General features: G+C 47.0%; 1 protein-coding gene and 1 non-coding gene across 7 annotated transcripts in view; both read left to right on the top strand.

Moving 5' to 3' along the window:
• Positions 1–25,099, top strand: part of nenya — a 48,019-nt gene that overhangs the window by 1,749 nt on the left and 21,171 nt on the right. For all 6 annotated transcript variants that reach the window (XR_012887101.1, XM_075878186.1, XM_037428517.2 and 3 more), the window contains exons 5-8: positions 2,983–3,041; positions 23,627–23,698; positions 24,581–24,681; positions 24,787–24,847. Coding sequence is in view for 5 of the 6 variants with exons in the window: in XM_075878186.1 (XP_075734301.1) it covers positions 2,983–3,041; positions 23,627–23,698; positions 24,581–24,681; positions 24,787–24,847 (293 nt within the window). In the remaining variant the exon portion in view is untranslated. The remainder of the gene's footprint in view (positions 1–2,982; positions 3,042–23,626; positions 23,699–24,580; positions 24,682–24,786; positions 24,848–25,099) is intronic.
• Positions 2,400–2,472, top strand: TRNAS-GCU (transfer RNA serine (anticodon GCU)). The gene has a single exon. It is a non-coding gene; the product is annotated as a tRNA-Ser (tRNA).

Raw genomic sequence — 25,099 nt, 5'->3', positions numbered from 1 at the left:
CTCAATTATTTCGTAATTGAATCAGTTGGCAGTGAGCGTTCTATCCTGTAAACTTCTTTTTTGTGCCTCGTTTTTTTTTTTTTTGCGCTTTACCTTCATGTTTAGTGGTTCTCCGTCGATGCGTCGGTGGACCCTTTGTGAACTAGTCGAAGTGACGGCGAGCTCCTTGGTGTGACGAAACGAAATGGGGGGGGGGGGGGGGGGGGGCTTCCTACTGTGAGAAGGAATACATAACTGGCGAAGGAAACGCAGCGCTTTTATATGAATGATGAAGCCAGCTTAGTTTGTAATTGAGTTAGTTGTTGGTGCAGCCAATAGAAAAAAATCTTTCTTTTTTTTTATGGGCGATGGCGTTGAGGAACCCCCAAGACAGTTCCGTGAAACTTCATTTGAGAACCACTGAGTAAGAGTATTACTGGGGCTGTAGCTGTTCTTGTGCCCTTTTTGCGAAAACATTATAGCTTGTTTTGTTTGTTTGTTTCACGCTTATCTGCCCGTATGTGAAAGTGTCATTAGAGCGATATGTCATTGATGACTTACTGGATGGGCGCTGTCGTTCTGTGCACCGCGACCTTGATTCGTGTCATTGCCCAGGGGAGTGACGCGCTCAGCGGACGACGTGGACAAGGGCGGCCAAACGTATACGACAGCCGCTTGTCCGAGTCGTCCGTTTCGCGCTTCGCCCCCGTCGGTCATAATGCTGCACCAACTAGCTCAAACTACTATCCTGCAGGTTTCGTGGCCCTAGTAGGTGATAATTCCGTGTAGTGATAAGAGTAAACTTCTGCGTCGCCCCGCCACGGTGGTCTAGTGGCTAAGGTACTCGGCTGCTGACGCGCAGGTCACGGGATCGAATGCCGGCTGCGGCGGCTGCATTTCCGATGGAGGCGGAAACGTTGTAGGCCCGTGTGCTCAGATTTGGGTGCGCGTCAAAGAACCCCAGGGGGGTCGAAATTTCCGGAGCCCTCCACTACGGCGTCTCTCATGACAATATGGTGGTTTTGGGACGTTAAAGCCCACATATCAATCAAACTTCTGCGTCAGCTCTTGGCCGGGTTCCCGAACGGCTGAGATAGTGTGGAGCGCCGTCAAACGGGCACTTTTGATCGTTTTTCGGACCGATATGAATCGATTTTTCTATAATTATTTTTATCGCGATGCGACCTTTTACTCACGCTGAACAAGGGAACAATGTTGTTGATTGGAAATTTGAAACCGATCGTGCTCAGTCGCAAACAGCAGTGTGCGTCTACGGGCTTGTTCGTTTGCACTGTGTGTACGTGCGTGGGTATAGCGCGGTGTTTGTGGTCGTCTGTCCCCATTAGCAAGTGCATGCGTTAGTCTCGGTTCGTGGCTGGCAAAGAGGGGGAGGACGTGTGCGAATTTTATACTCCTGGTCATTTTTTTTAAGCTGGACGTATTGCTTATCGCAAAGTTGTCAGTGGTCATAAGTAAAAATTGTTGCTGGGCTAGTTTGTGCATGTTACAAGAAAATTAGGTGACCTGAACTACCGGGGAAGAATAAGCGAAAAGAAAGAGCGTCAATTAAGAAAATACAAAGTGTCAAAAGAAAGAAGCACGATTTAAAAAAAATACAAAATGTCGAACCACCTACAAAAGAGCCAGTACTACATTTCTCAGAGACAGTATACCGGTCTATTGTATTTTTTCGTTTTTCATTTAAAAAATACGGAATTTTTTATGTCGCCTGTGACATATGGTGTGATTGTATAGTTATTGTGCTCGAATACTCCGAGCGGCGGACGTCACTTGCATTAGAAGTCCATATTAGTGATCGGTCTAAGTTAGAAAATATTCGCTAATTATATTTTTTTTTCTGGTTCCTTTTTCCCACAGTGTCATTTGTGAATTGTCGCATGTGAATTCGCACTTTGAACAATTTTCAGGGTCGTCAGCAATTCAGATATGTATTTCCAAAGTGTGCGATGGTATGCACACTTTGGAAAGTGTGCGCGCGTGTGGGAGTTTTGAGCAGCGGCGCGGCTCATTGTTTACTCTGTGGTCGAATACTGGGGCTGCCACGGGGGTGGACCCAGGTTCGAACCCTGTTCCGTTCTTGATATTCTTTTATTTCTTTATTTTTATTACTATTTCGTGCGAGACCGGTCACGGACACCGGCAGCGGACAACTGCGACACCCTTTGTTGTGTTATCTCATAAACGTTCACGCTGTAAAAATTCTGTACCGTTCAATAAACATACCTTATACATATATAGTATAGGTTAAAAGATGGTCCGACACCAATGTCTGCGGTGGACGCGTTTCGCTTCTTCTACAAAAAAAGAAAGTAATTGAACTTGTAATCATAATTATTTTTATTCATTCTTTGCTTGAAGGTAGATATATCTTTCCAGCTCTGAGTTGTGCCGCGTGCCCCGCCGCGGTGGTCTAGTGGCTAAGGTACTCGGCTGCTGACCCGGAGGTCGCGGGTTCGAATCCCGGCTGCGGCGGCTGCATTTCCGATGGAGGCGGAAATGCTGTAGGCCCGTGTGCTCAGATTTGGGCGCACGTTAAAGAACCCCAGGTGGTCTAAATTTCCGGAGCCCTCCACTACGGCGTCTCTCATGACAATATGGTGGTTTTGGGACGTTAAACCCCACATGTCAATCAATCAATGAGTTGTGCCGCACCTTCGTGTTGAACATGCACATCAATATCGGCATTCGCTCGAGAAAAGTCGCGACGGATAGGGAACGTCATTCGTTGACTTTACGCATTTCCTGGCGCTATGTCAGGACTTTATCTCTCAGTCATTGGCGCGATGCCGATCTTTCTTTTTTTTTTTTTTTTTGCTTCTGCCTATAGTATCAGCGTAGGCAGAGCAAGTCTGTTTATTTGCACCTTTTTTTTTACCCATACAAAAACGGGCATAATATATCATTGAAAAGCTGTTGATTACGCCTAAACAAGCGCATTTTACTGAAGAGTTTGTTAACCGATTCATATTTCTACGTGTCCAGGTGAGCACGTTGAAGGCGAGCTACAAGAAGGCTACCGAGCTGGGCATCAAGTACAAGCAGTAAGTACCTTGCAGTAAAGCTCTTGTATGGGATACAGTTGGTGCATTCTTGAACATCTACGACAGGGCTGGGCGAAAAAAAAAAGTCACAGCGTACCGACGGAGTGAATGATAAGTGGGGCGAAGAGGGTTTCATCGCAAAACCGTGAATCATCCGTGAATATCGCCCACCACATCATAAAACACGTGATAAACACTATATATTTATGCAAGAAATGTTATTATTCGTCAGTGGTAGCTATACGTCGCTTCCATTCCCCCTTCATTAAAACGGCTTTATGGTCGGTGAAGAGGTGGATCGGTGATGGGGCGTAATGGGATGTTTGCAAGGACGGTATAGGCGGTTTGCAAAGGTGGAACAATATGCGGTCACGTACAAGCAAGGGATGGCCAGACCCATGCCTTTAGGCCCCTAAAAACACGGATGAAGGCCCGTGTTCTTCGTACGTCGCGTCCTGTGTACTTCCCTTCGTCCGTTTTTTTTTTTTTTTCAAAAAAAAAAACACGGACGAAGGGGAGTTTCAAACAAAAAAAGAACATGGGCGAAGGGAATTAACGCGAAGTACGCGGACCTTCGTCGGTTTTTTTTTTTTTTTCGTCCAGCCCTGTCATAGGTTCTGAGGTTCCTGCAGTATTTGCCTCTCACCTATCAGGACTATTGCCTCTCACCTATCAGCGCTGAGTGGTGGGATTTTACCAAATTCTGTAGAGCACACACCCGCTGTTAATGATGATGATGATGTTTTTTTTTTCTTTGCAACACCATGCACGGGGTTCTTTATAATTTGAGCGCCAGTTTCGCTGTTCAAAACCAGTGCCAACAAGGACGTACCCAAAAATGCTTTTAACGGCGAAGCTACCCGCGAACCCGTGCTCGTATATATACCAATTTCACTAGGCGGCGTCGATCTCAGCCGCTTAGAATTGTTCATTTTCGGCCATTTGTTTTAGGCATTTTTTTCCTCAAGCGTTGTCGACAATTGGAACAGCCTTGGCGATTCCTTGTGGGAAAAATCGCATGAACAGTTTGCGCAAGAATAGCTGAACTGCATTTTGTGATACTTTCAAAATTCATTGTGTGAATGTCCTTTGATTTACTTACTCACGTACTGATTTCTGCCACGTCTGGTCTATCGAGACAGCAGTACCTGTAAATAAATAAGACCTCGCGTAGCACCGCCACCATAACCGGGCCACCTGCGCATGCCCCGCGATCTTCGCTAAGCTCTACCCGCCTGCCTAGGTACTATCTTTCCGTCGCGACCACTACTCACCGCCGCGCTATACTGGCAGCATCAGCGTACCCTCGAAAGTTTCCAACCTTGCTTGCGTGTACATACACGCTCACAAACGGACGCACGAAGATAAAGTATGGTTGAACCCCGTCAAAAAAAAAAGACAATTGCCGCCCGCATCTTCCCACGGCAGAACTCGAATAAATGCGTCGCAGAGGGGGGGGGGGGGTATCGCGTGAATGTTTCGTAATTCGGTATTGTTTGGGAATGCTGAATTGTTATTTCGTCTTTATTATCCTTATTTATTAAATTAAGAAGAAGCGTCGCCTTCAACGTCAAGAGAAAGCCAAGATGGCCTTGACTCAATTCCGAACGCGCGATCCAGTGCCTACATAAATGGGGTGGCCAGTGAACGGTTGTGCAGCGCGAGCAGGCAATGCTGCAGAAGCGAGACTTGATTTCCATTGGTGGAATCCCCAGCTCCCGCACAATGTTTCTATCGAAACGCGTGGGGGACAGCCTAGAGTTACTGTATCTGAAAGTAGCATATACAGTAACTCTAGGACAGCCTGGCAAATTGCGCCCTCTCCTCTCCCTCGGCAATTTCTTCTGGTGGGTTGTGCATTCCAAGGCGAAATAATCTGTCACAGCTTGTGTACATGGGAAGCCCGAGAGCTCTCTCGATTGCCTTTCCGATTAACGTGTTGAGCTTATCATGCCCCGACCTCTGCCAGTTGTGCACGGCTGCAACGTAGGTGCAATGGCACATCACAAAGGCGTGCACCAACCTTACGAGGTTATGTTCTCCAAGTCTCGGTTGCCTGTTGGCAACCCTTCTTATCAGTCTGATGGCATTCTCAGTATTTCTGGCGAGTCTTGTAACTACCAGGTTTTTGTAGCCGTTCGATTGGATGGTCATAAGAAGAAAAAAAAAACATTTGAGCAGGGCCTTTCGCTGGAGCCATTGCTAGGAGAAGAGGACATCTCTTCGTCGTTGCTCCAGGACAAGTTTCTTTCTCGAAACCTTGGATCCAGTGGCATTGGACGATTCTTCATCACCTCCGAAATTACATCTCCCTTTTGTCTTTTTTTATTACTTGTTAAGAGGTCGAAATAACAGCAGACAACTTGCGTTACCTAACCAATTTGCCGTTTTAACTTAAATTTGTTGTTGTACACATTCAAAATTTAAAAAGATCTGTGTGAATGGAGGTTCGAACACTCTTCCTTCCGCCTTGAAATTTTAAGGCTATGAGGCGCAATCTTGGAGTCCTAACGCAACCTACATATAGAGCGTTGAGGTTGCACTTGCAAGATATCGTAATTGGCACTGTCTGCGAGGGTTAGCAAGATGAGTGTCATTGGATGTTGGATAATATATGTGTTATGTGTTCAACCAGGATACAATGGCGTGCCGATATGGCTTGTGGAAGAGAGCGGACTGATCGATTTAAACGTGCATTCTCACTCCGTACAGACATGAAGTGATCTTCCCCTGATACTGCAGACAGCCATGTAACCCATATCGTATTGAATGCATGCTATTGGATCTGTGCCTTTTGCGGACAGGTGCAGTTCGCCGTATCAGAAGGTAATGTGTGTAGACGCGACGTGGTCTCATAAAACAAAAGAAATCGACAACACGGCGTTCGCTTTGCTTGTTCTCTCTGATATGTGCTTGTTTTTACGATGAACTATAACGTTGTGTCATTCTAGACATGCAGTATTTCGTCAGAGCGATTTATTACAACTATACTACTGGAAATTGGACAAGCCACATCGACAAAGAATCAGTCGCATAAGCAAGCGCTTATCTTCAGGCGGCGCGCCTGGCAAGTCCATACAGTCCGCAATGGTCACGTCAAATGCTCATTATTTTGACCCAACGACGTCTCTTGGACAGGAGGGAAGCGAAATGGAAGGCGTTATTATGTCTGCTTCTAGGAAATGGTTCGAGTATTTGTTAACAATGTTCGCATAGTATTGTTATTATTGGTCGCATAATAGTTCCAGCCACCTATGGGCGGCCTTTACGGCGCTGGATCACCCCGTAGGCAATGCGCATTCATTGTAAACTACTGCAAAAACGTTATCGCACAGTCTCTATTACTATGATTGTGCATTTGTTGAGAAAAGTAAGCGACGCCGACGGAGCGCATGACGGTATTCCCGCGGAGCACGCATGCATCCTTAAACAGGATTAGCGCGCGCTAACACATACATTCGCTGCGTTTCGTGTTCGCCGCGTTGCTCAATACTGGGACTCGCGGACACTTTCGGCGACGAACCGTTAAGCGCCATTCGCGCCTCGTGGAGTCTCGCATCCGAAAGGGAGAGGGGGATAGCAAAAGTCCAGCGTTATACACATAGGGAAATCAGCGCTCTTGGTTTTCCCGGTGCTATCACAAACAAAGCCGAGCGCGTCGGTGTGTGGAGCAAGTGACCTTCACCGCCGCCGCGACTCGGCTCTTGAGCTCCGCCGACCTGTTAGTCCCGGCTAAAACGAGGCACAGCATTCTTTACTATATGCGCGTTATCGCTGCGACACAGCCCGATGCATTGGGGCGCACGCGGTAACATGCGCCGGTGGTCGACAGAGAAGATTGCGCGGACTCCGTGGCGTCATTCGCTGGGCGTGTGTGCGTATTAGCGTACCGAGATCTCGGCCACGTGACCTTTGAAAACACCGCGACTGCAGAAGTATGGCACGGCGCGTTTCCGAGATGAACTCTCTCAGCCGAAGCGTGCTCGTTTCTATTTTTTTCCCCTCCCTTTCCCGTCCTTTTCGAAGTCTGAATCCGATACGCCGTTTTAGGACGTGCGCGTCTGATAACGCGGCTGTCGATGTGAGCTTTGCTGCCGTACGAGGCTGCAGCTGAATGAGTGAAATCAACGTGGAGCCCGCTCTCTCGACCCTGCGTCCTCTCCATGGTTATATACATGCTCCATCCTCTTGAACCGCGTCGTAATTTCCCTAAAAGCGAAAAGAGTGAAACTGGACCGTACTGCCGTCAATGCTGGAGCGAAACTACAAACAGCAAGAGTTTTGCGTACTTTTAACTATTCGTTTCGTTGTAATGTGCATGCAGCGGTGTAGCTTTCGTTTTCTCTGCCCTCGTTTCCCTTGAACCACGGTATATATGGTTTGGGCCATTCAGTTGCGAGAGTCGCTCAGGAAGCAAATGGTTGGCGTTGTCTGCTTTGGTCAGTTTCGAATGGTTGTCGCGCAAGTCCCATTTATGTTTCTTCTTTAGTCCCTATCTCTTTTTTTTTTTTTTTTTGATTATGAGAAAGCGGGACTGATAAGCACCAGCCATGCTGGCACACGAAATGCATTTTTTTTCTTGTCCCAGTAATTTCACTCAGTATCAAAAACAGAAACATATAGCAAAACTTACAAGCAAAATGGCAGACAGCAAGTTAAGATCAAAGCTGCCAGTCTGACCGTTGCAAAAAAACTCGCCGCGCCTGAGCCGAGCCACCGCCGAGCACAAGCGCAGCACGCTCTCATTACGCATCGCGACCAGATACCACACAACCTGGCAAAGCCGCGCATGCGCGGAAACTACGCCACGCCCAGCGATAGAGACGTCTCGAGCAAGCTGCGTGCCCAGGTCAGGGGGCGGCATGCACTCGCTCTCGGTAGAGTGCCTCGATGCGCGCGCCCCCGCTCGGGCATCAAGGCACCCTAGCTCTCGGCAGCGCTGCTTCTACCACTGGCGGTTGCCGGGCGTCCTACTAGAAATAAATTACGAACACAAAATTTCCTTCATGACGTCACTGCCATGGTGAGGTCCCCAAGTAAAGGACAAAATAGCGAGAGGAGGAGGGTCGCTGCGGAAGCCCTCTTTTCCCACTTCGCATGCAAGCGGAATGCGCTCGTGCCTTTTTTTCGTGTGCGCTGACCGCTTGGGCAATGCGACCATACGATTTTTGTTCATCTTTTATTTCTTTAATTTTGATCGTGTTGTCTGAAGAGGCGAAAGTTAAACTGACGAATTTCTCAGTTAGACTAAACTCGACCGACACAAATAAAATGCACTTTTTATTACATGTTTTCTATGAAAAAACAGATACATACACGTAGTGTGAAAATAATCTATAAACACAGCTTTAGTTTAACTGACATATGGGTATAATAAACAAACGTTGAACCCAGAATATCCAAACCAATGCGAAAATTGTGAACAATCGCGAGTAGGACACGTCGTATTTCACTCAATCACGTTTGCTATGATGGCGTTCGTAGTTTTCTTTCAGAACTTGAGTACCAAACGATTGATTGATTGATATGTGGGGTTTAACGTCCCAAAACCACTATATGATTATGAGAGACGCCGTAGTGGAGGGCTCCGGAAATTTAGACCACCTGGGGTTCTTTAACGTGCACCCAAATCTGAGCACACGGGCCTACAACATTTCCGCCTCCATCGGAAATGCAGCCGCCGCAGCCGAAGAGTACCAAACGAGACTGAAGTTCAGAGGCACGGAGAGGATTGAAGCGATCAGAAGTTTTTTCGAGTTAGAACGTCGCTGGAAACAGTGTTTCGGCAAGTTGACTTGTCTTCGTCAGAACAACGTTGCCTTGACCAAGAAAAGTTCACTCGTCAAAACGCTGGCTCCGTCGACATTACCTGTAATAACTTTTAGAAGCATCTAGTCCATAACGTGTATTTGAGTGACACTATTTGAAGTAAAAAAACTCACCAATTTTGAAACCGCGCGTACAAGAATTTCATGAGCAGGAAGCACTTGACAAAACACTGGCTCCATCGACAATATCTGTAATAACTTTTAGTCTATGGTAGCATTTAGTCCATAACGTGCGTTTGAGTGACAGTATTAGAAGTAAAGACTCACAAATTTTCAAACAGCGGCTACAAGAATTTCATGAGCAGGAAGCACTTGGCAAAACACTGGCTCCATCGACAATATTTGTAATAACTTTTAGTCCATGGTAGCATTTAGTCCATAACGTGCGTTTGAGTGACAGTATTAGAAGTAAAGACTCACAAATTTTCAAACAGCGGCTACAAGAATTTTATGAGCAGGAAGCAGCCTATAATTACTTGACATCATTTGAACTACATGCCAACAGTAAAATAAGCTAAAACTATGTAGCCAAACCAACTGGAATTCAAGCATTTCAATAAGCGTATTTTCCCGACAGGAGCTTGGCTGTCGTCTTCACCAATTAGTCAAGCGACATTGCACTTCTGTTAGTCTAGTCGCGTTCGCAGAGAAATGGTTTACTGATATGTACTCATGCAAAATCAACACATGCTCAAGTAATAGGTTCAAATTCTTATGCTCACCCATTACCTTCATAATATACGCTGAAAAACCTTCGCAGAACCATAAATCCTCGGGTTATCACACCGCAGAGGCGCGTAAAACGCGTGTTGTAAGCCATTTTCGACGAATGCACGGTTGACTTGTTCGGCATAGCTCACTGCGCCTTCTGTTCCATGCCCGTCAAAGCTTGTTGCCTTTATTATCTTTCCCGTAGTTGACACGCCAAGTGAGCGAGATAACTGAGCGCGATACAACTTCTAATATCGCTCAGCGAGGGGCGAGAAGGAGCGAAGGCAAGCGCTACGAACGCGAGTCAATAACTTCCCGTGCCTCGCCTGATTTAAAATTCACGAAATGAAGAATAAGAAGACATATAAACAGGGGTGAGACAGCTGCGCATATTGCGCATTTTTTTATACGTTTTCTTGCGCCGAGCTGCTCCAAAAGCATAGAAATCGCGAATATTGCGCCAAACAGCTCCAAAAGAGTCTCAAACGCTAGAATTTCTATGCCAACCTCAGCTTCAGTGGGGAAAAAAAAGCTCGATTTGACTACATGATTTTGCGAGCAGCGGCAGAAGTACCAAGAAAATGAGACACGCCCAAGCGTGTTTTCTTACTTAGCACCCTTCTGGTGACGAAGGCTTCCATGGTGGCGGCATAATCTCCTCTAAACTATTGTAAATATGCATAACTTGCACCTACATCACACCGCTAAGCTCTGGGATACGATCTGCATGCGCCGCCATGGCCGAGCACGTAGTAGCAGGCGACACCAAGTCAAGCTGTGGTGCACTGGCACCTCTCGTAAACGCGGCACGTCGCAACGGCGAGTTGTGCGGTATTTCGCTGCCGCGCGCGAAGCAGGTGCAAATTTAACTGGCATGGACGCGACGTGGGAATGTTTTGCTTGCCCAAGCTAGTCAAGCACCAGTGCCACCGCACCAAAGAGCTGTCCGAGAGGCGAAGAAGGACATGGCTTTCTTGCAAAAAAAAGAAGAAAAAAAAACGAATATTCACGAACATATTACTCTGACGTTCTCATGATGAGCGGTATAACTCAAAAGATGCAGAGGCAGCCACTTTTCAAGTACATTCCAAAAGAGGTCATCAACCAGGTGGTTTTTGTGAAAAGCCTCCCGACAGTTTTCTCAACTCCTTTTATTGTAGAAAGAAGGCGGTGTAAGGGATGATCTAAGCAAAACACCTCATCTGAATGAGTGCACTTTCGTTTGGTTTGGGCGCGCCTGCTCCAGGGGTATACTTGTGAGAGACACTAGAGGCCCTTTTTGCACGTTGTCACTTATTCAATTTTTTACGAAGGTACCCATCGATGCAGTGCACTCACGGTGTGCTACTTCCTGGTGCACTTCGCTGCACCGAGAAGTGACACCGACATGTGCCACCGTCACCTGCTCTTAGGTTCAGATATGAGAACACTGTGATGGAGAAAAATATGTACTGCTGTAATATGAAAGAAATGTAACAAAACCTAGGCAAAACACCACCACACATACGTCTGTGTCTTGCTGTCTTTTGTCTTGCTGTTCTATTACTGGCGGCTCCTCCAAACTAAGCACTGAGCATTCGAGGAGCGCCACGCGTTTAGGGGGGAGAGGGGGTATTGGCACCTTGGTTATGAACATTTTGGCTTCGATATATGGGGTGGACGTGAGATCAAGACTTCCTGTCCAGCAAGGCATGGCGGTAGTGCGTTAGGATGCCGTCATTCTCACTCTGAACGTCATATACTTTGCATTTGTCAATGGTGAGCTTTCTATCTTAGCGACGCAAAGCTTGTTACCACCCTCTGAATTGCGCTGGATCTATTCGGAGGTCTGTCACGGTCAACATAGTTGGTTTATACCTCAATTAAGACTAAATGATGGTACGCAATCGATTCACTTTACTACACCTGCTTTCAAAGTTGTACTATAGTGATATGGTCTGAAATTGTTTCGGTCGTCAGGTCACTCTCCCGGGTTATTTTTGTTGGAGATTAGAACTAACTTTCAGTGTGTGCTTTGATCATGCTCTCAAGCTAAGTTGTAGGATGAACGACTGTCTTTTCACCTATACGTGTATTTCTAATTTTTATTCGTTGTATAATATTTGAATTTGATAGCTTTAACGAGCTCGTTTCATATAAATTCCGGTGTTGGCGTTGATTGATTGATTAATATGTGGGGTTTAACGTCCCAAAACCACCATATGATTATGAGAGACGCCGTAGTGGAGGGCTCCGGAAATTTCGACCACCTGGGGTTCTTTAACGTGCGCCCAAATCTGAGCACACGGGCCTACAACATTTCCGCCTCCATCGGAAATGCAGCCGGGATTCGAACCCGCGACCTGCGGGTCAGCAGCCGCTAGACCACCGCGGCGGGGTCCGGTGTTGGCGTCGCTGTCAGCGTCTCCGGTTGTGAGTGAGAAGACATTATCTTGTTCATGACAAAGAAAAGAAAATCAAGAAACCTACCAATCAAAAAAAAAAAAACTTCAGTACGAGTGAGAATCGATCCCAGGCTCTCTGCGTGGAAATCGGGAGTTATACCAGAGAAGCACGCCGATGGTCGAAACTGATACGAAAAAAATTATATGAATTTCATGTATTAAAAGTTCTCATTAATATTGTGTCCATCCAAAAAAAAAAAAAGCGAGGCTTCTTGCCTCGCTTCTTATGCCTTCGCTCTTTTGCCGCTTCTTTTGCTTCGCTTACACTCCTTTTGCTCATGTAGTGGAAGAAATTTTTTTCAATCCATGCAATATTAAGTGGTACAGGTGTAGAATCTCGTGAGGCGTCTAAACACGTGAAATGCGCAAGTAGTGGGTACTAGAAAGGCGCAGCCATTGCAGGGCGTTCAAACATCTGTTCGCGTGTTACTTTGCGCACGCGTAAAGGCCCCTTTGCCGATTCAAAAAAGGAAGAATTATGGTGCAGTGGGCACTTCACAACTGTACTTGCAGTAGACATTCTACGATACTTTAAAACCGCCAGTATTGCACGCAGAGTCGTTCGTTCCCTCACGGCACGATTGAGGCATACACCGATACTGAAGCTAGGCTAGTAATTGAGAATGTGATTCGCACAGGGCCCGCTTACGCTATTGCTGTTCTACTCTTGAAGGCGAAGCTGAACCGTCCGCCATGTTTTGTAATTGTTGTCACACAAAAGTATAAATAATACTCAACGGCGTCACCTCTGCCTTATCCACCGATTGCTACCGCATGTAATAATAATAGTAATAATAATATTAATAATAATAATAATAATAATAATAATAATAATAATAATAATAATAATAATAATAATAATAATAATTTTTACTTGCAATACAATATGAATGCTCTCGGGTAACCTGCAAGGCTGGAAAGCGAATTTTCAAGGCTGTCTGCTAGCCCGTCACCGCTGGGCGAGAGAGATCGGAGGCTACATATATGAGGGTCTCAAGCTGCTTAGAGCAGCTTTTATGTTGGCCCACGCCACTGTGTAACAGTGTTTACACAGAAAATAAATTAATGATTCAACAAACAAACGAACGAACAAGTTGCGTGAAGTAGAGTTCTCATTGCGGTCGCCGCTGTTGGAGCTTGGCGCAAAGCTAGTCCGCGTACCTCAATGTAGATAAATCTGCTCCTCCTCGCTACGCCTCATACATGACGGGCGCGTTTTCGAACAAGAAACTGCGCAGTGCCAAAAACAGTCCCAGAAATGACGTGGGAATACAGCGCACCATCGCGGTAGCCCCTTGCGCGTCGCCGCCGCCGATCACAACACGCGTGCCCCGCGTCGATAGAGCAAGATTAGAGTGCCTCGATGCGCGCGCCCCCGCTTAGAGTGGTGTCAGCCTTTGTAAGGGCAGGTGCCGCCTCCTCGGCCTTAGCGGCGGCATGGCCGCCATTTTGACTCCACTCAGTCACTTCTGCGTGTTCGCTGCGCCCGAATAATTGTGCTGGCGCTCGCTACCGTCACCGTAGCGGGTATTGCGTGCCGCAGGGCACTAATCATTGCAGAAACTCTGGAAGCTGTATCGTTTCCTAAGAGACCCCAAAATGAAGGCCTTTTCAACAGTGAAAATCAAACATGACAAGTGGCATCCGACAAACAGATCATCCATTCACAGCGTAAGTTTCCAGCCGGTATTCCGCATGCATAATTTGTACCGGCACCAATTTCGTGTAAGCAACAGACACGCTGACGGCTGTATGCTTGATTCTCGTGTGCATGAATCGCGTATTTCACTTCGTAAACATTGCTTGCTGCTCTTGATTGGTACTGTATCTGCCCTACATTCTTGGTTTCACTATGTGCGATGAGAACTTTATCATTAAATATATATTACACGTGTTTCTTTGCAGAAGATATCCTTGTTTTTTTTCCGTAATATTCATTTGTGGGAATAAAGCTTTGCGCAGCGGTGGTGTCGTACCCAATGAAGTTTGAAGAGTGTGTGTACGTTACGGAATCACCATATGATCACGAGAGACGCGGTATACATTGGAGGACTTCGAAAATTTTGAACAGGTGTTTTTATGTAACTTGCACCTAAGTTTAAGAACTCCGGCATTTCATCTCCATCGAAGTGGGGCCACTGCGGCCGGAATTCGATTACCGACCGTTCGAGCGCCCAAACCATTACAAAGCCACACAGGTCCTTTCTTTCTACGATCTTTTCCTCGGTTTAGGTACGCCTTCTATGCTGGTGTGATGACCCTTGTAAGAATGTGTGCAGTTCAAAATTTTTTCATTGTTCCTGTACTTCAAGTTTTCTTTTCGTCCTGTCTCGAATCATTACGCAATTGATGTTGTTTTTTAATCATTTACGACCACTGCGAAGCAACTAGTGACAGTACTCAGTGAATTCTGCCATAGAGCGTATAATTTTAATTGCTTCTGGCAACGCTGCATTAATGCACAAAAATAAATTATTTCTACACTGGATGATAATAGGGGAAACGGCAGGCGTGTACACACGCACACACACACACCGTCAGTATTTAAACTCTTTCAGCACGCATTATTATTTAAGTAAATAATTTATTTATTAATACTGTGAGCTATCAGGGATCATACGCAAGTGCTTATGCAAACTGTACTCGCGAAGCGTCCATATAAAGAAGATGCATAAAGACAAGACGGGGCATCGCTGTGTAGAATGAACACGCTATGTCGCAAAAAAACAAGTCAAGTTGTGCGATGAGAAGATCGTGGAGAAATAGTTAATGCAATAAGAAAGGCGTCCGCCTCAGTGGTACCGTGGGCACGGTGCTCGGTTGCTAACGCGAGGCTCACGCTTTCGATCTAGGCCACGGTGGTCTCATTTTGAATAACGTAAAACACCAGAAGACACCCATGTACTGTGTCAGTGCAGGCAAAAAAAAACTGGGTGCAAAATTGCCGCAGTCCTGCAATTAAGCGTCATTTTATAACGTAAAAGCCTCAGATAATAATTTAAACTAACAAAAAAAAGCATATAAACGACACCACCAATATAGATTTAGAATCCCCTCTGTGGTAACCGTCGTAGGGATTTGTTTTCAACATGAAAGAGTCAGCGTCTGCCTCTAGCGCATAAATCATGCACAAGCCGTCAGCTTACATGAAATATGCGCTCCCTGCATGCATTCAGGCAAAATTAACTCTAAAAGATGTCCAAGCTTCAATAAGAAGAAAAGCTCGCTAGCTTGCACATGTTTCCGGGCGTATCAGGGCACCACACGAGCGTTGCGTAGCGGGCTTCGCATACGGTCGAGTTGTGGTGGGGAGGCGCAATGGCGGCGGTCGTAGCAGACGACGCGGCTGTCCTCACCCTCATCAGAGCGCGCGGGCATCAAGCGCGCGGGCATCAAGGCACCCTAAGCAAGATCGCACTGCAGCGCCACCCCGCCGTAGTGGTCTAGTGGCTAAGGTACTCGGCTGCTTACCCGCAGGTCGCGAAATCGAATCCCGGCTGCGGCGGCTGCATTTCCGGCGGAAATGTTGTAGGCCCGTGTGATTTGGGTGCACGTTAAAGAACCCCAGGAGGTGTAAATTTCCGGAGCCCTTTACTACGGCGTCTCTCATAATCAAATGGTGGTTTCGGGACGTTAAAACCCACATATCAATTAATCACTGCAGCGCCACCAGTTCTCGTGAACGCCACGCGGCCCGCCTCTCTGGCGGAGCTTTCCAACTGAGTATATTTTAGTAACGTTGGGCGCTGTTTTTCCTGCTCACTGTGCGTCTTTGTTACCAAGCCAAGGCCGGGCTCGCCGTGTGTGTAGGGAACAGAGCGGCACGACACTCCTCCCCGATGCAGTCGTGCGCGAACGACGGCTTCCGCTGCGCCGTAACTTGCGGGTTCTGCACGCGTGGTCTGCGTTCACCGTTGCTCCTTCATGTTTACCCCGATAGCTTGCTGCAAATGAGACGCGGTTGTGACGCCTGCAGGCGTCACATTCAAGTTGATAAAACTCACGACGCGTACGTGCAAGACCAGCGCACGAAGTGTTCTCCGCGTCAAGTACAACGAAAAAAAAAATCTAATGAAATGTAGCTATACAGTCTAACTCCCTTTTTTTTTCGCGTGATCGTTTTCATTTGACACTCGCACCTGCTGTGCCCGGTATGGGACTTGCCCAATCCCTGAGGCGCGTGCTCGCCTGAAGAGTTTTGCGCGACGGAGCAGAAGTTACCGATAGCTTAAACAGCTTCACTGTAGAAAGGAGCGCGTGTCAGTTCGCAACGACGATAACCTTTTCGACGGAGCACAAGCTACTGACAGCTTAACCGACTTCGCTGTGAAAAAAAACAAAATTTTGGTCGTGAATAGCCTATAAATATTTATTTTACTTCATGTGCAACCTTTCGACCTTTCAGCCACACGAGAACCAAATATTTCGGCGTTTCAGGCAACATTCCATTCTCTCTCTCGTTTTTGGTTCTGTTATATGAAAAAAGAGATGGAACACTGAAATGGAGATCGACCAAATTTCGTGGGTAGTTAGCTATAACGTATATGATTCGCTATATCAGTGTTCGTAATAACGAGGTTCAAATGTATTATATAAACGTGGTTGTGCACAAAACCACCGCTCGCTAAAAAACAAACTCGAATGATACTGCATGTTTATTGAAAGTTTTAAGGTGCATATGTCGAAATCAGTGGTTGTGCACGGGGGTGGTAAAGATTCATTGATTGATTGATTGATTTGTGGGGTTTAACGTCCCAAAACCACCATTTGATTATGAGAGACGCCGTAGTGGAGGGCTCCGGAAATTTCGACCACCTGGGGTTCTTTAACGTGCACCCAAATCTAAGCACACGGGACATTCATTAAAGTGTTATTTACAAATAGGTTGCTCGCCAAACCAGCCTCTAATGTGTCAGCTTCCTTTGAATAATAGGTGGAGTCCTTAATAAGAGACCCCACTGGTCGGCGGACTATGGCCTGTTGGGCCGAAAGGTCCTGGCAGCTGAGCAGGGTCGCCTCTCAAGCCTTCTCGGATTGGGTCAGGTTAACGAAGGACCGAACTCACATGCCCATACCTTGCTGTAAGCCACCTCCTCAAAGTATACTGGTAGATGCCACATTCAAGAGGATATGGTTGTTTGTGAATTTCCCGGGTGTCAATTCGTCAATTGCAATAAGTACCATAATATAAGTGACATAAATTGATTGATTAATATGTGGTGTTTAGTGTCCCAAAACCACCATTGATTACGAGAGACGCCGTAGTGGAGGGCTCCAGAAATTTATACCAGCTGGAGTTCTTCAACGTGCACCCAAATCTGAGAACATAAGCCTACAGCATTTTCGCCTCCATCGAAAATGCAGCCGCCGCTGCCGGGATTCGATCCCGCGACCTGTGGGTCAGCAGCCGACTACCTTAGCCACTAGACCACTGCGGCGGGGCGATGTGAGCTAAATAATTACTGAGTCCTAGTATCTACTAATGAGCTCGGCGTTAGCACTTACGGACGTCCGCCGTACCTTTGTCACGCAGGTCCCGTTAATTAGGGAGGCGATCGCCGGGATAATTCCAAAGGCCGAAGTATCGGCCCCCCGAACCGCACCACGATAGCGTGGACAATTTAGAAGTGGTCTTTTTTGGCGCGCCAGCGGACGCCGGCTGTGGCCCAAAGAACAAGTCAGAGCCGAGAGTTGATAAACAAAACAAAATTATATTCTCAATAATGGCAGATCAAAACAATACACAAGTATGCACACTCCACAATAGTTTCATACAATATGTCACCAATCAAACAACGTACTATACAGTACAATCAGCCACACTCGAAACAACGGACATAGACAACAATACGCACTACAATGCAGTCGCATGCATTGAACAACCAAGACACTTAAAGACTAAAGAGATAGAAAACCTATTCAGTCCAAAGTTCTTGGAACAAAGGTCTAGATGATACTCTTCCGAGAATCACTCACTCAAGGTCCAGCGTTGTTGTCGTTCCGCGGCCCCCGAAGTTTCTCTTCCAGGAGACCTCACATCTTCAATAGGCCACTCTCCAAACTTCAAACTTCTTCGCCGGAAACACGTCGGCTTCACACACGCAGCTGTTGCCACGCGTCTTCGCTCGATAGCGGTAAACACACACTCTTGCCTGTAGCTCGAGTCGTCACCCCTCAGGTGGAAATCATCTTCTTTTCCTGCTTTGTCTCCACGGACAAAACCTTCGCCGACTACACGGCGGAATCCCTACGCGCTCTGGCGCTAACTTCCGTTTTCTGATCTTTCATCTCGACAGCTCGATTAAATACCTTCCGCGCGAGATTCCAGAAAGTTGCCGTCATTTCGTCGGGGCAATACGCAGCGAAGGCTGGGGAGAGGGCGAGACGGTTCGAATGCCGTCCGCAACGGATGACTCAACCCGGCATCACCACGCCCCTTTCCATCTAGAACATTCGAGTGCTTGCTCGGCCGCCGTTGTGGGGTGAGGAGGTTCGTGGGCGAACCTACGCTTCCGAGAGGGGAGGGTCGTGCGCCCGGGGAGCCCTTGGATGCTTGTTTTCTCTCTCTTTTTTTTCGTTGACCTCGCGGCGTCTCTCCCGCGTTTCGTCGCGAGAATTTGGCGGCGCGCCCTTTTTGAGCGCTCGTTCTGTGACACTGCCCCCACTTTAAGAATATTATCTCATAATATTCAAAACCACACAACGAGCGCGAACTGTCACCACACACTCTCACAGACTGTAACACAATCCGTCGCTCATGACACTTCCCATTCACAATAGATCACTCAATACAACTGTACATTGCAATTCAATCTCACAACACATAGAGTATAGCCACAGGTACATGAATACAATGCTCCATCACATATTCCAAACAATACAAATATACAAAGCTCTCATTACCACAATTGTACAATACTATACATCACATCACCGCAACAAACATATTGATTCGCTCGACATACAGTTGTGACACTGGATAACAAGAACATTAACACAACATATGGCACTCAGCCCTGCCAAACACATTCCGATTTGACCTCAGCACCTATCCTGTGCTGAGGTCATTTCGAGCGGCGCTTGCGCCCTTTCTTGCGGTGCTCTCTCGATCTCTTCTTATTGTTTTTGCTCGTTTTGTTCTGGCGAGCCCCTTCCAACGACGGTATCTGAGGCGGCGTCTCAGCCATCGTTGTCACTTCCGACACTGCTAACGGGTCATGACGCTCAACCGATCCTGCCCGGTTATTCACCCGCTTGTTCACGTCCCGACATTTGGCCTGGCTGGCCGACTCTATCACCTTTGCACTGTCGCTCGGTTGAGGTCGTGCCGACGTAAGTCCAGCTGCCCAGTATGTGAACTCATTCAACACGATCATCTTCTCATTCACTGTCTCTTGCACCGCGGCTTCACCTTGGGCTCTAGTGAGATCCGTCACGGGCTGCTCCTCCACTGTATCTCGCGGTCGCTGGGTTGGTGAGCGCTCTATCTTAGGGTCTTCTCCCAAATATTCCGGATCATTCGGTCCTCGCGCCCCGTCAATGTTTCCGATGACAAGGTCGTACAGGGGGGTCGTCATGCATAAAGCAGTAACCTTCCCGCTGAAGTACGGGGTTTCAACCTCAATTTCTGCTTCGGGAAGCATCCGAACCGTACGGTCAATTAGGCAAACCGGTTTCGTTTTGCCTGTTAACTCACTTTCCCGTACCAAATTTCTCCGCACGATAACAGTGGAGCTGCCGGTATCTCTTAACACCGTAATCTTTTTGTCCGCAACTTTTCCAGGCAGCGTTGGCATTCCCTTCGAAACACTGGTTGGCTGTTTTGTCATTACAGCACCCACAATAGGGATTTTCTCCCCATTTTTCAACTCTACAAATCCATCGGTGACGGCATTATCATCGGATTTCGGTGCTGCTAGCACACAGGACACCTGGTGAGTTTGACTCGCTCCGTTTCGACATGCGTCTGCTTTGTGCCCAGTCCGACCGCACTTGAAACATTTTACAACCGTGGGGCTCGTGAAGTTAGTTCGGCAGTTTTTAGCACGGTAACCCACTCGGTTACACATAAAACATCGCGGAATGCTCTCCGGTGCACGCTTCTTTTCTTCGGGAGCCGATTTCTTCGAATCTTCGGGACAATCCCTCTTGACCTTGGCCAAATTAGTGCCACCTTGCGCTTCCAAGAATTGATCAGCAAATTCCAGCATCCTTTCAAGTGACTCAGCCTTCCTCTCTTTCAAGTACAGCGACAGGCTTGGGTGGCAACTAATAAGAAATTGTTCTGTAAATTAGGAGCTCTCTAAGTTCATCGTACTCCTGCGCTGTCCCTGAAAGTTTAATACATATGTCGAAATAATGGCAAAGTCGTGCGGCATACTGCGTAGCCGTCTCCCCATCAGCTGGCTTTCCTGTCCGAAATCTGTCCCGGAATCCTTCCACAGTAAATCTAAATCGCTTCAGCAAAGCAGCTTTCACCTTTGCATAGTTGGCTGCATCGGTCGGCGTCAGCCTGCCGTACACACTGAGCGCTTCACCACTCAAGCAAGTACTCAAAGCAGTTGCCCATTGATGTTCCGGCCAATTCTGGCTCCTCGCAATCGTCTCAAATCGGTGAAGGTACGCGTCAAGGTCGTCCTTCCTTTCATCAAACGCCACGAGCAGCTTGCTTGGGTTCAAGCGGAAGCCGTGGTCCTCCCGTTCGCTGCTTTCAACTCTAGCTTGGACCGGAGTTTCACTTCGCTGTTGCAAACGGAGCCGCTCGAGTTCTATCTCGTGCTGTCGCTGCCGTTCTCTTTCCTCTCTTTCTTCTTTCGCCCTCTCAGCTGCCAGTCTTTCTCTCTCCAGCTCCAACTTCAATTGCTGCTCTCTTTCTTCTCTCGCCCTTTCGGCTGCCAACTTTTCTCTCTCCAACTCCAACTTCAATTGTTGCTCTCTTTCTTCCTTCGCCCTTTCAGCGGCCAGCCTTTCTCTCTCCAACTCAGCTGCTTTTTCTTCCTTGGCTCTCTCAGCTGCCAACCTCTCTCTCTCCACCGCCTCTTTCTCCTTCTGGCTTACCCACTTCCGTAGTTCGGCGCCAGAAAGACCCATCTTCTCACCAAGAGCGACTAATGCTCCTGTCACACGGGCACCCGTGAAGACCGTTTAACTCCCTCGTCTTTACGACAACGAAGATGCGGTCGGTGTCACACGGCCACCCTTACGCAAACGAAGGTGAACGGAGCATTTCGCAAAGGACGTTCAACGATCTCCCTTCGCAGCGAAACGAGGTACTCTCGTCCTCAGCAGTCTAGAGGTCAGAGAAAAATTTCGAGCACTAAGTGGCCGCAGTGAAAGAATAATACATTTTAGCAATATTAAACGTTCTTTCGTTGTATTACTCATTCACAACGCGTGTTTGTTTACAATATTTACGCCCGCCAGAGTTCACTTACTCTCAACACCGATGCCCTACACACCGTGCCTCACGAGTCGGGCCGGCCGGCGCCAGCCGATCAACGTCATTATTAGCGCAATATCGTCCGCAGTGTCTCTCATGGCTGAAGAACACAAAATGTGCGCTCACGAGGCAAGGAAGCATACGAACTTTCGTACCGGGTAAGTACACAGGCAACAAAACAACTAAAAGCACAATGTGGCCAGCGTCACTAGCAGCATTGCTACAGTTAGCAAATGCGTTTTTATTTGAAATTATTTTTAATGGTTTGTTAGTCGCATACTTACTTAATAGTGTTTTTTGTAAAAACCGCATAACGAGGATTCACAAAAAAATCAATAGGGATCAAATTAGAATACTTTTCCGAAAATCAAACAGCGCCAGCTGAGCCCCCTCGCGGCAACTGTCACAACCTTGTCATTGCCGTGTGACACTGCCACAACTCCTTCTCCGTTGAACCCCCTAGGAGAGATTTACGTTGACGGTGTTCAACGGAGTTTGGTGGTGGCCGTGTGACAGGGGTATAACTTTTCGAGATCCATTGTGTCTCGCAAATAAAACCTTGCCGCGTGCAAAAATATCTGCCTAACTCAGTATATCGGAACACTCTCCTGCACTCGTTAACGAGAACACTGAGCAACACACAAAATCGTTCTGATAGCACTATCAACAACTCGAGGCTCTTTCTCGCTACTTTGGACACACTGTGCACCAAAAAGATCCTGTCGCGGATGCCAGATTAATTGTCACACAGGTCCCGTTAATTAGGGAGGCGATTGCCGGGCTGATTCCATGGGCCGAAGTATCGGCCCCACGAACCGCACCACGAAAGCGTAGACAATTTAGAAGTGGTCCTTTTTGGCGCGCCAGCGGACGCCGGCTGTGGCCCAAAGAACAAGTCAGAGCCGAGAGTTGATAAACAAAACAAAATTATATTCTCAATAATGGCAGATCAAAACAATACACAAGTATGCACACTCCACAATAGTTTCATACAATATGTCACCAATCAAACAACGTACTACACAGTACAATCGGCGACACTCGAAACAACGGACATAGACAACAATACGCACTACAATGCAGTCGCATGCATGGAACAACCAAGACACTTAAAGACTAAAGAGATAGAAAACCTATTCAGTCCAAAGTTCTTGGAACAAAAGTCTAGATGATACTCTTCCGAGAATCACTCACTCAAGGTCCAGCGTTGTTGTCGTTCCGCGGCCCCCGAAGTTTCTCTTCCAGGAAACCTCACATCTTCAATAGGCCACTCTCCAAACTTCAAACTTCTTCGCCGGAAACACGTCGGCTTCACACACGCAGCTGTTGCCACGCGTCTTCGCTCGATAGCGGTAAACACACACTCTTGCCTGTAGCTCGAGTCGTCACCCCTCAGGTGGAAATCATCTTCTTCTCCTGCTTTGTCTCCACGGACAAAACCTTCGCCGACTACACGGCGGAATCCCTACGCGCTCTGGCGCTAACTTCCGTCTTCTGATCTTTCATCTCGACAGCTCGATTAAATACCTTCCGCGCGAGATTCCAGAAAGTTGCCGTCATTTCGTCGGGGCAATACGCAGCGAAGGCTGGGGAGAGGGCGAGACGGTTCGAATGCCGTCCGCAACGGATGACTCAACCCGGCATCACCACGCCCCTTTCCATCTAGAACATTCGAGTGCTTGCTCGGCCGCTGTTGTGGGGTGAGGAGGTTCATGGGCGAACCTACGCTTCCGCGAGGGGAAGGTCGCGCGCCCGGGGAGCCCTTGGATGCTTGTTTTCTCTCTTTTTTTTTCGTTGACCTCGCGGCGTCTCTCCCGCGTTTCGTCGCGAGAATTTGGCGGCGCGCCCTTTTTGAGCGGTCGTTCTGTGACAACCTTACAAGATTTTTTTTTTATTTTTCTTCGACACCCCTTGTGTTTAAGAATTTTCTAAAGGGTCGTCTGTGTTAACTTCCGGAGTGCATGTTTTGCGTTTACAGATTTCTGTAGTTTTTCAGGTTCCTCAGAAACAGGGTGTGCTCTAGTTGTAATTTCTTGTTAAGAAACGCACGCCCACAATTAGAAACATATTACGGGGTGTGGTTGTCGTGCCTTAACAACAACAACAAAAAAACTAGAGGAGGGGATGATTTTCTTGGTAAATTTATTGGACTCCCTTTTCCAGGCAAGCCGAAAGTCTGAGCAAGGAGAACGCCACCCTCAGGAACGAGCTGAGCAAGCTCAAGGAGCACCCGAGGTATCTTAAATACATGCGTGACCAAATCTAGCGTCTATGTTCAGCTGACATATTCACTCACACTGTTTGCATTGCATTCAGAACTGGCAAACACTGAACGTATATTTGTCACCCGCATAAACAAAAATGTGTGTGTAAATTGCCACCAGTAACTTTTTTTGCCTCTATATTCAGTATTTGCATTGACACGTATATATCTGAGTGATGTATAGGCTAATATACTGAACGTTTTAGTCTGGAGACACTCGTGAAACCGGTCTGTCTGCTTGTACTGAGTTGGTATGCAGTTAAATAGGTGTAAGCTTTATAAGGCTACTCCAAACGAGAGCTTGAGTGCTCTGTCGAGTAGTGTTCTCCTTAAGACGTCAAATACACTTCATGCCTTCGTTCATGCATGCATGTTTACAGCTGGAGGATACTTTGGGGTCAGGAGATTATGAACTGTGGTCGTGTCCATTCCTGCAGGTCGCACCGTGGTAGTCTGCTTCGTCCAGCAGTGAAGATTTTGCCCTAAGAACTGTGGGTGTTCAAAATGGAGCTTCGTAATGGCGGCTGCCACAAAATATCTATACATTTTGGACATAATGCACGTACTGGCAGCAAGTAGTCATGTGTGCACATTGAGCGACTCAAGGGTTTGATTAATTTGAGCATTGAGGCTTATACTTGCCGGCCAATTTCAGCACCACCAGCGCACGCATATGCACGCGCGTGCATTTGTGTGTGTGTGCATGCGTTGTTGCTACAGAGATCTGTGTATTTTTCAGGATAGTGTCACCTATCGACGTAGCAACCGCGTAGCGCGCCCACTTGCAGAATTGCATGCAAGGTCGACGTCACCAAAGTTGTACTGCCTGTAAATATAATACCTGTGGCTTGCAGAATTGGCATCGACATCCCCCAGTCTCCAATGTTCCTGCCTCGACCAAACTACCAGGCCCTGCCAGCTTTTGAGGATCCGATCTCCTCACAGTCGAGCAACTGTAAGGAACACTCTGTGTCATAGCTTTGCTAAGTGTGCTGTGCTGTAATACGTGTAACACCGGTCTGTAAATGTTTCTTTTGCCATTTTTTGTCATTTTTTACAGTGTTCGGGATGCACACTCCATTGAATCAATCCCTAAAGAAAAAATATGCCGTGGTGACAGGGTAACGCTACACTACTTCTGTGCTCTTTCTCCTTTACAGAAAAGTGATGAAATGTATACTTTCATTTATTTTTCAGTTTTAGGTGAGGAATGACCACATTTCTTGCTAATTCCTTTATATTTACGGCAACACACACACACACACACACACATATATATATATATATATATATATATATATATATATATATATATATATATATATATATATATATATATATATATATATATATATATATATATATATATATAT

The sequence above is a fragment of the Rhipicephalus microplus genome, chromosome X (assembly GCF_043290135.1).
Source record: "Rhipicephalus microplus isolate Deutch F79 chromosome X, USDA_Rmic, whole genome shotgun sequence".
In the NCBI taxonomy this organism is placed as follows: domain Eukaryota; kingdom Metazoa; phylum Arthropoda; class Arachnida; order Ixodida; family Ixodidae; genus Rhipicephalus; species Rhipicephalus microplus.
The sequence above is the reverse complement of the archived record's forward strand: the minus strand, read 5'-3'. Positions and strand labels throughout refer to the sequence as shown.